Below are 10,995 nucleotides of genomic sequence, written 5' to 3'. Positions count from 1 at the left end.
GTCTTCCAACTTCATTAGGTGACAACTCTGTTCCTGGTTGGTTCTATTCATTCGGCTGTTTTTGTAGCCTCTCAACTCTACACATCTATAAAATTGTACTTTTTTTTTTAATCCTTCCAACTAGACCATCATAATCTCCATGGTCATCATCATGTGGTGCTCAGGTATAAAAAATTACTTTCTGGTCTCATCCAAAATATTCTCCAACTTTCCCTATCTTATGCTATGGCTTTTGTGTTGTTCGCTTCAGTTGACCAGAAATAGAAATGTGAGCAATGTAACCTTCATAATAAGTGTATAAAAACATTTCCCTCTGAATAATTGCTGTGGAAGAGTCTAACTTTGGCTTTGCATACGTGAAGGCAAACCAAGGCCGTTGAATAGGAAAGCCAAATGGGTATTTTCAAAACAATAGAAACTGCTTTGCTGTGGATATGGCAGGCTAAGTACAAACAGAGGGAGGTGGCTGGTGAGGCAAGAATAAATAGCCTTGACTTTCTTTCATTATTAGATGAAGTTCAATCAGTCAAGCTACTTGTCACATTCTGAAGGTTAAGTTGACACCATGCCCAGTTAGAACATTTCAAAGAGTTTGCTCTGATTGATCAAATGTTTGCTCCACTCTTGCCAATATTTATCTTTATTCAAGGGGCATTCAGCAGAAAGATGCCAAAAGGGAGGAATACTGAAGAAGTACTGAGTCATTACACTTCTCTTATATCACCCTATCCAAATCAACGAACCTGAGAAACTCAGATGTTGAACATCTGAATTGCTCTATGACTGGCTCAGCAAATAGCATCATCAAAATGGAACCACCTAATTAAACCAGGGCTGTGGAACCTGTGGCCTTCCAGATGTTCTTGAACTACAACTCCTATCATCCCTGATTTCCCCCCATGCTGGTTGGGACTCCAACATCATGGTCCAACACCATCTGGAGGGCCAGAGGTTCCTTGCCACTGTATCAAAACCCTGGGTACTTTGAATATTAGTGCTATGTTTTATTTCCAGCCTGCCATCAACATGGAGAGAGAGCATCACCTGCTGATTCAAAATTGATTATGGAAACTGCCGATGCAGTCCTGGATGTATGATGGATCAACACAAACATTTGACTAGGAGCTGCAACAAAATATATCTGAATATGCATAAAAGCAGAAACCAGTGACATCATGTTCTGCACCATTTTTCAAAAGCATGCAAAAGCTGAGCCTGACTGTATTTGTCATGCAAATTTGTTATGGGGGTATAATTGCAAACAATAAGAGAATTTGTTGTCAGGTGACACACATTTTTGCTGGGCCCACTAGGATAAGACACCTGCAGTTTTATTTGTTATTATTTTATTACATGAATATCCTTCTCTCCCCCTAAGGAGCTCAGGGAACATAGATGGGTTTCTTGCCTATTTTATTCTCACAGCACCCCGTGAGAATAAAGTAGGGTTAGGCAACAGGGGATGGAAATTCAGTTCACATTTAAAACTGAATCTATAAAATTTGCAAAACAATATGCGAACTACAACACAACCATCTTTCAAGATTCGCACTTACCCGAATTTTGCAAGGGAGTTCTCCAACGAAAAAATGTTTACAAAAATGCATATATTTGGAAAAAGTGTGCATCAAAATGAATGCAATCATACCTTGGATCCCGAATGCCCTGGAACTCGGACATTTTGGCTCCTGAATGCCGCAAACCTGGAAGTGGTAGTTCCGGTTTGAGAATGTTCTTTTGGAACCCAAACTTCTGATGGGGCTTCTGTGGCTTCTGATTGGCTGTAGGAGCTTCCTGCAGCCAATCAGAAGCAGTGATTTGGTTTTTGAATGTTTTGGAAGTCGAAGGGACTTCTGGAATAGATTCTGTTCGACTTCCAAGGTACAACTGTATCTTAGTGAAAATAACACACAAGCATGCATTATATTAGGAGAACTTGCTAGCAACAATAAACTTCATCCAAAAATGTGTTTATTAGGAAAAATTCACACTAAAATGCCGAAGAATTTTCACCAGGACAAAAATAAAATAAAAAATTGCTGCAGAAATGTAGAGAACTGAATTGAAGATTGGAAAAATGAGAATCTGAGAGAACCAAAATGGACACACCCCTCCCATCCCTGGTAGTGATTGTTCCAAGGGCAGTTCCCCTAGTCTGACCATTATATCACATGGGTTCTCTTTAGGTCTTTGCCAGGGTAGAGACTTTTGAAGTGATAGTCAGATGCTCAAGTTGCTGTTGCCCTTGAATACATGAGATTTTATTGATTGTTCTATTTGTCTGGGTAGTATGCAATCTGGTGGGTGCACCACAGGTGTGTGGGTTCCACAGTGATAGCTGATATTTCAGCCTCCATATAAAGCCTTGCTCATCTCCTGATCTGGACTTCCATTCGAAGTCAGGAGGAAAGATGGGGAAATTTCTGCTGTGGGTTGGTAAGTCACTCCTGCATTCTCAAGACCTGCCAACTGTTGAAACCAGATTTTTAAAAAAAAACATCCCTGGAAAGCTTTGCATTATGACTTTTTCCCTATTAAGTTTTGCATTAATACAAAAACTTTGCTAAAACATTTGCTTAAGGGCAGATTCAGTGGGTGAACAGTTTCTTTGTGGTCAGGGTCATTTGATGGCCCGATATGAGATCAGGAAGTCTTATTACTGGCAACTCACTTTCCCAAGTGGGAATTTCAGAGGCACTTCTGAGTTTAGGTTTCTTTGGCTCAGAAAGCATCAGTGCTTTGATAGCATTCAATTCGTTCACAAATATATAAGCAGCTCATAGTGGCGCCGACAGGAAAGCTGCTCATCTTGCACCAACCCCTCAAAGACAACAATTGCACTCCAGGGATATCTCCACTTCATCAAACACACAGTCTCCAAATTCAAAAGGCCAAACTGTTTCTCTGTCATCTCCCTTAGCATTGGGGCATGGGGAGGCGGGACACAAGAAGGAGCTTGGCAGCTGATTCAGTGAAGGTTGCCTGGCCAGTGTAAGTAGTAGAGCTGGGAATGTATCACAACTTCAAGTCCTCCTACTGTTGGCCATGGGATAGGTTTTTATTCTTAGATATAATGCACTTTTGGCCTCTGGGTAGCTTTATGGACGCTGGGAAAACATTAACAATGGAATGGAACCCTGCTCATGGTGTTTCTCACTTGCTCTTTTTCTATTATTCTTATTCTGTCATTTTTTTTTGCAGGCCTGGCCATTTTGCTGCACCTGCAGCTGGGTAAGCAGCTTATTCATTTTATTTGTTTGTGTCCATGTGGCTGCATTATGTATGTGAAGATGCATCATGACCTGATTCCCACTAATGGAAGGAACTGGACACTGATAAATAAAGGCACACCAATGAAACATTTACAAGATGCCCCCTCCCCCAATTTCTCTAAAATACAGAAATAGGGGCACAGTAGGGACAATGATTTACTAGGAACAAGCAAGAGTACAGACTGTTCCTGGTACAAGGGAGTACATGGCACTCATGGGGATAACTGAGCTCAAGGTTGCAATGACATGTTGTTGTCACAGGGAGAGGGACTGGAAGATGAGGGAGAGAGAAATACCTCAGTATAAAATACAGTGGTACCTCGGGTTACAGACGCTTCAGGTTACAGACGCTTCAGGTTACAGACTCCGCTAACCCAGAAATAGTACCTTGGGTTAAGAACTTTGCTTCAGGGTGAGAACAGAAATCGTGTGGTGGAGGTGCAGCAGCAGCAGCAGGAGGCCCCATTAGCTAAAGTGGTACCTCAGGTTAAGAACAGTTTCAGGTTAAGAACGGACCTCTGGAACGAATTACGTTCTTAACCCGAGGTACCACTGTACAGAAGTCCAGCTCAACTGATATGTAAAATCTAAAAATCCTTAGTTTAGTCATATTATTGCTGAAGAAAATGCATGTAAGAACAAACCCTGTGTGACTTGAATCAGTCATTGAATGTGTGACATGACTAAGCCACAAGCAGAGGTTTCTTCTGCCTAATTAACTGTGGTTTTCTTTTCTCCATCCAGGCACAGCTTATAAACTTGTGTGCTACTTCACCAACTGGTCTCAGTATAGGCCAAGCCCTATGACGTATTTCCCGGAAAATGTCGACCCACAGCTTTGCACCCACTTGTGTTATGCCTTTGTTACTATGAAAAACAATGAGATAGCACCTTATGAATGGAATGATGAAGAACTCTTCCCTCGGATCCAAGCATTGAAAGAGAGGTCAGAATTATGAAGTTGTGTTAAGGTAGCTTATCTGAATCCTGCTTATAAATACAGGGTGATAAACAATGATAGAGAAGACCAGTTGAGTGATATCCAATGAAGTAGTTTCAATAGTGCTAGGCCTCTGGCTGCTCCCCCCTCTCTTTTCCCCACATGCCCCTTGCTCCCTCCCCATATCAGTTCTGGAGAGTTGGGGGAACCTACAGAACACATTTGAGGCATGCATGGGCAAAGGAGAGGGTGTGGAAGTTCCAAAGTGCAGCCAGAAATTCATGTGCTAATAGAACTACCTTGCTGGAAGCCACTCATTTAAATCAATGGGCGTAAATAAAGTCCATTGATGTCACACTGTAATGACTTAGCTGGATATTACCCATACTTTCCAACAGCTATAAATACAGAATAAACTATCAGCACAGCACCAGTACAGACACATATCTCCTTCTTGTGCCTGCATCTGTGGCACAGAAGAATTTGGTTGCTGTTGATTCTTGTCTCTGAAGGTAGTGGCAGAGTAAATTTTGGATTTCTTTCACTACTTCACTCTATAATTCTGTTGTTCACATGTTGCATGCAACTCATTTTGGTAGAAGAGGAATCTGCTGTTGTGCCTGCATTCATGGGAGTGACATAATGTGTCAAACAAGGGTGAGATCTCATGGATTCCTTCTGGTTTCAGATATTGGGTCATCAGTGCTGCATTGCACATGCTGCATAATTCCATTGTATGGCAAAGGGTGATGTGAGCAAGTGGCTACCAGTGTCAGTGTGGCTGCACAGCCAGATTTTATAGTTCAAAGGTGCAGTGCAAACACTGTCATTTTTCTTTATCATTAAAGAAAATCATGTTGAGGGAGGGGTGTTTAAAAGCAGCAAAATAATTGTGCTGTTTGTACTGTGTCTGCCTTTTCTCACAGGAATTCAGAACTGGTGACACTGCTCTCAATTGGAGGATGGAACTTTGGCACTGAATTGTGAGTCTTTTCCTATTCATTTTATGCTGGCGCCACTGATGGTGAGAAGGTTTCTGATAACACCATACATAGCCTGATTCCACTTCATGGGACATTATGCCTTGTTCTGCTAGGTTCATTGAATTCTGATGAAATATGTAACCCTACTTATGGTAGGTTTTAAAAAAATAATACTCTGCAGTTTTTCAGTGATCATGCCCAAAGGAATGATTGTGAGGCTGGTTGCTGGAAGGTGTTAATTGCTCAACACCAATTCTTGTCACAATGCCTATATTATTTATTGGTGTGCTGTTGTGGAGAGGCCCTCTGTACATGGTCAAAGACTTTTGTCAGCATCTAATAAACAAACCATTTTTTATGCACACAAGGTAAAACTTTGCAGATCCTGTCTCCTGCTAATCTGCATTGAGTAAAGCCAAGCTGATTTGCATTGCACTGAAGTGTGATATTACTTCAAAGATCAGAAACGCTCTTTGTCAAGATTTATAATTTGTATTCAACAGAGAAATAAGCATTAATGTAATAAGGCATGATAATGAGTACAGTGATGATGGCAAAAATGGGTTTTGGAAAATATTGAAATGTTGTGGTTCAGCATGATTATGTTCAGCACATGCTCCAGCTCATATGAAGCACTTCTAAGTCCCAGATATTTGTAAACAAAGAATTAATGAAGAGTGCTTAACTCTGCTGTGTTATGCCCTAAAGTTTGTTTTTGTCTGCACTAGCAGAAAAAAAGAAATCCTATTTAAGAGTGGACTTCTCCACAGGTTCACCATCATGGTTTCTACAGCTGCAAACCGCAAGACCTTCATAAATTCAGTGATTGCATACCTCCGTAAATATGGTTTTGATGGAATTGACCTAGACTTTGAATACCCAGGCTCTAGGGGAAGCCCTTCTGAAGACAAGCAACGCTTTACCACCCTGGTTCAGGTAGGAAAGTCACCTGAATACACCAGTTGCAAATATTTTTGACAATTTTACCTGCTTTACTCAAGACATTAATAAATTCATTTATTCTGTTGAATAAGCATTGCTCACCATTCTTGTATCATAGGAAATGCGGGATGCCTTTACACAGGAAGCTGCAAGAAGTGGGGCGTCTAGTCTACTGATCACAGCGGCAGTGTCTGCTGGTGTGGAAACGATTGATGCTGGATATGAAATTGCTAAGCTAGGGCAGTAAGTAGAATTCTCAAGATACCATGGGTCTAATTCAATGTGATCTTGCACAGTTATTGCATGCAGAAAGTACACCCTCTCCTTTTATAAATACAGGAACAGGTTGAAATCATAATGGCCATCTTTCCTAAATACAACATATTTATTATGAGTATCAGTAAAACAAAAGGCACAATAAATGCACCCTTTGTAAAAACACACATTACTAGGGTCGGTTTTTGACACTGCACATGAGCTCCTCAAATTTACCAGGACTGACAATTCTCTTGAAATGAATGGGATTTCCAAACCAGTGTTTTTAAGATCAGGGTTTTAATAACCCTTGTAAAAGATCCTGGGTGATTCATTAGGTGTGGATGAGTGTTGGGCTGTTGCTGTTAGGATTGCAGTGGCTCCTCAAAGTCTGAGAGATTGCTGAGATGGATGTATTAATGGATAAAGGAAGAATAAATTTTAACTGATTTACAAGAGTAATGGACACTTTTTATTCAGAACGCAGTCTATATTGTAACCATGTAACAATGCAAAAACATGTTTTGGCAATTGCTTTTCTTTCTTAACAAAAATAATAGTAGACAAAAGTAATTAAAAACGGGAGTAGGGTGGTTTGTGCTCCCCCCTCACTCATAGCCATAGGTTGTATCCAGTTGTGACCCTTTGCTGATGGAAGGCTCTTGGGCCTACTACAAGTTTCTGTTGATGGAAAGGAGGAAGACAATTTTTCCTGATTTTCTCTTCTCTCTGCACTTCCCTCAGATCTGCTCAAATGCGTTGGTAGATCTTTTGGAATAACATAGTAGGCTGTGTGAGGGGAAAGAGGGAATTCACAAACCCTTTCCAGTCAAGTGACACCCCCCCCCCCATTGAATCAGAGAACCTTCTGTCAGCCAGGTTGGACTTCTGATCCATAGGACTGAACTGCATATTTTCCATATCTTACAAGGGCAAGGGGAAGTCTATGTATATGGGAGTCAGATTCAGTAAGTGCAAAATGATGCTCCATTTGACTGGTGGCATTTTAGTTCATTTCCCCACAAGAGCAAACCACAATGACACAGTGGTTGAATTCAGTGCTTGGTGAGCCACCGCTTACTAATGGATGATTACTGATTTGCATCAGACTCATGGATTTCATCAGCGTGATGACGTATGACTTCCATGGTGACTGGGATAGTACCACTGGATGCAACAGCCCCCTGTACTCAGGTTCTGACTGGTGTGATGTCGACTATTTCAACTGCGTGAGTAAAGATCCCTTGACGCCCCTTTCTTATCTATCTAGTAAGATTAAAATATATTGTAAAAGATGCACCTCTTTGTGTTTTGGCAGGCGTATGCGATGGAGTATTGGAGGGACCAAGGGGCCCCGGCTGAGAAACTCCTCATGGGATTCCCCACCTATGGGCGTTCTTTCACGCTCAGTAATAGTGGCAGCACAGGTCTCTGTGCTTCAGTCTCTGGTGCTGGCCCCCCAGGGCCGTATACAGAGGAGGCTGGATATTGGGCTTACTTTGAGGTATGAAACCTGAGAACATGATGCTTCGTAATAATGACTTTTATAATTACACATATAAAAGGTTGAGGTTTGTTGCTGTTACTGAGAATATTTACTGTTGCTGTTACTGTGATGCAGTTCATATTTGCATTGGGGGGAAAAGGTCCACAAACCTCCTTCGTCCTTTCATGAGATACCAGAAGAGTTGAAAGACAAACTTACTTGCCCACCATCGTTTCTGCATTACAGTCGTGCCTTGGAAGTCGAATGGAAACCGTTCCAGAAGTCTGTTCGACTTCCAAAATGTTCAGAAACCAAAGCGCGGCTTCTGATTAGCTGTAGGAAGCTCCTGCAGCCAATCAGAAGCTGTGGAAGCCCCATTGGACGTTTGGCTTCCAAAAGAACGTTTGAAAACCAGAACACTCACTTCTGGGTTTTGATTGTTTGGGAGCCGATTTGTCCAGGAGCCAAGGCGTTTGAGATCCAAGGTACGACTGTACATGTCAAGTCCTCAGTGAGTCTAAATCAAGCTGCCTAATTTTCAGCCAGGCATTGTTCAGTTATGTGGATAGCTACCTATCAGGGATGCTAAAGTATTGGATTTCCTGTATCAGCAGGAGCTTAGACTAGATGGCCTTTGACTCAAAGCAAAAAAGCAATAGCTTATTTGTTTCAAGGCAAGTCTGGATAATCTCATTAATTTCCTGTTTTTGATAGGTGTGCGCTTTCCTAAAGGATGCTGAAGTACGATGGCTGGAGGATCAAAAAGTCCCATATGCCTACAAGGGGAATGTATGGGTTACATATGATGATATTTGTAGTTATAGACACAAAGTAAGTCTTTTTGTTTGTTTTAAAACTTTATTTACTAATTCTATCTCTAAAATATTTATTTCTGATGTTGAGACATACATGATTACACTTGTTACTGAAGGGAGAATGATTGAACTTTACCCTCTTTTTCCTTGCCATACAATTTTATAAATGTCTAACATGTCTCCCTGTTGTTAAATTAACTGCAGGGAGAGCAGTAAGTTAAACATTTGTACCATTGTATGATAGTTGGAGGAGATTTTTGTCTGGTCCATACTTTAAATGAACCAAACCAATTTGTACTGCCTGGCCTAAAGCCAGACCAGAACATAATTATCCCTCAGATTCCACACTTCTCCAAATGTTGTGATAAACTTCTTGGCTCAAATAACATATTTGGATGCATGAAAAAAAAAGTATTTTAAGATAGAAATGAGTTTAAGTTTTTAAATCCATATTTTGTGATAAAATACATATTTAGATACAAATGTTCATACGGACTTGTTGTATGCAGATATATCACAGATTAATGTGGAAATGGGATGGAATAAACTTGAATGAACACATGCACAATTGATACAGAATGATTTCTCTATCCTCACCCTTAATCTTATCATTTCTAAATTTAGAAGCCCCTAAACCCTGGAAGGTCTAATGGGTGGGTCAAAGACAGTTCTTTTTAATGAATTAATTCTATGGAGGGTAATGATATACTAACTGTTATATCATCTATTTCTGTCTACCTTTTTTGGGTGATTCCATTGCATCTGTTTACACTTGATGGCAAATCAGAATATATAGTCAATTTTTACATTTCTTAAAATTGTAGGCCAAATATCTGAAAGAGCATAAGTTTGGAGGCGCCATGGTTTGGGCCATAGACTTGGATGACTTCCGTGGTACTGAATGTAATCAGGGAATAAATCCTTTAATAACTGAGCTGAAGCGATTGCTTGAAACAAATGGTAAGAGAGTGTGATGGAGGGCAACTTTTTCATCTTCTCTAGTATTGAGATGGGAATGAAAAGTGCATAACATATTCTGAGCAAGCCTGAATTGTTGGTGTCCCTCTTGCTGGCCTTTCCCAATAGTTACAATAATGACAACCTAGGCGACTGTGTTGGAGCAGAAGTGCCTCTATATTATTACTTGGCTGGTTTGGTGCTTGAGAAGCCTTCTCTTTCACCCACACCAGGGGTTCTCAAAATTTCTAGCTCACTCAAGAAGGCTGGGAACTATGGCCACATGCACTGTAAATGTGCATTCACAAAAGGATGGTGCCGAGGCAGAGCCAGTCACAAATGGTGGAGGATGGAGACAGAGTTTGACATAATCAGTTGGCAATTACCGACATCATATTCTGTTGATATCTAATTCCTCTTCAGAAATGGTTCCTTCTTTTCTTCTCCCTCAGCCCATCTGTCCCTTTTGCCTCCCTCCTTCCCATTTTCTCTTTTCCTTCCCTCAGACTTGGCTAGCCACTCTGCCCATTTCCTTTATTCTATTCTCTTCCTTCCCCCTGCCTCCATCTTAGCATGTTAAAGCCTTGTTCTCTAACCAGCTCCTGCACACACATACACCTCTGCACTGCACATGTTGGGGTCGGTTGCTGTTGGTCCAACCAAAAGCCTATGGTACATCCAGGAAATGGGCAGTGGTGCTGAGGCCCATTACTGGTTCTTAGCCTACAGTTTGACCAGCTTGATATATCTGAAAACTCTGATATCTGAGAGAGAGCTATCATTTCCTTGACTTGGGGAATGGACTTTGGTAGGGAACTGAAAAACTCTGTAGTCTTCTCCCTCAGTTGCATCCACCATGCTCATGCAGTGGAACTGAGGGAGATGAGGAGAACAGGGAAAAGAGAAAAGTGTCTCTGTGTGTATAAATGAGAATATCACAACTGTTAACACTAGCTGTTCAATTTTGTTTCAGATCCCATTGTGCCAAACTGCCCTCTGGTTGATCCTCCAAGTACACCTACGGTTGATCCTTCAGTTACACCCACAGTTGTTCCTGTCGTCACGACGCCAGGGGATTCAGGAGATGAAACTTTTTGTGTTGGGAAAGTTGATGGCATCCATGCAGACCCCAAAGACAAGTCAAAATTCTACATTTGTGCGGGAAACCGGACTTTTCAATTTAATTGTGCAGCTGGCCTGGTCTTCAAAGACAGCTGCAAATGCTGTGACTACCCATAATATGAACACTACCCCAAACAAACAACAAAGATCAGGCTTACTGTGGAAGTCTCCTCTTCTCCTAAATAAAATTGTGAAACAGCCATGGGGTTCCAGTACACAATCA

The 10,995-nt window shown here is 41.2% G+C and overlaps 1 protein-coding gene across 2 annotated transcripts; it reads left to right on the top strand.

Annotated features, from left to right (window-relative positions):
* Positions 1-4,044: 4,044 nt before the first annotated feature.
* LOC308479429 (acidic mammalian chitinase-like) lies at positions 4,045-10,959 on the top strand. 2 transcript variants are annotated; one of them, XM_081010133.1, is made up of 9 exons: positions 4,045-4,218; positions 5,139-5,195; positions 5,966-6,131; positions 6,256-6,380; positions 7,501-7,621; positions 7,711-7,896; positions 8,593-8,709; positions 9,518-9,653; positions 10,624-10,959. In XM_081010133.1, exons 1-9 carry the CDS (start codon positions 4,076-4,078, stop codon positions 10,887-10,889), a joined length of 1,317 nt encoding a protein of 438 aa, XP_080866259.1. In that variant the 5' UTR covers positions 4,045-4,075; the 3' UTR covers positions 10,890-10,959. The 2 variants fall into 2 exon arrangements, with proteins under 2 accessions (XP_080866259.1, XP_080866258.1); XM_081010132.1 differs by lacking the exon at positions 4,045-4,218 and adding an exon at positions 4,950-5,021.
* Positions 10,960-10,995: the final 36 nt, after the last annotated feature.

This window comes from Podarcis pityusensis (assembly GCF_964106645.2).
Source record: "Podarcis pityusensis genome assembly, chromosome: 6".
Taxonomy (NCBI): domain Eukaryota; kingdom Metazoa; phylum Chordata; class Lepidosauria; order Squamata; family Lacertidae; genus Podarcis; species Podarcis pityusensis.
Note: the sequence above shows the minus strand (reverse complement) of the source record. Positions and strands in the feature narration are given on the sequence as shown.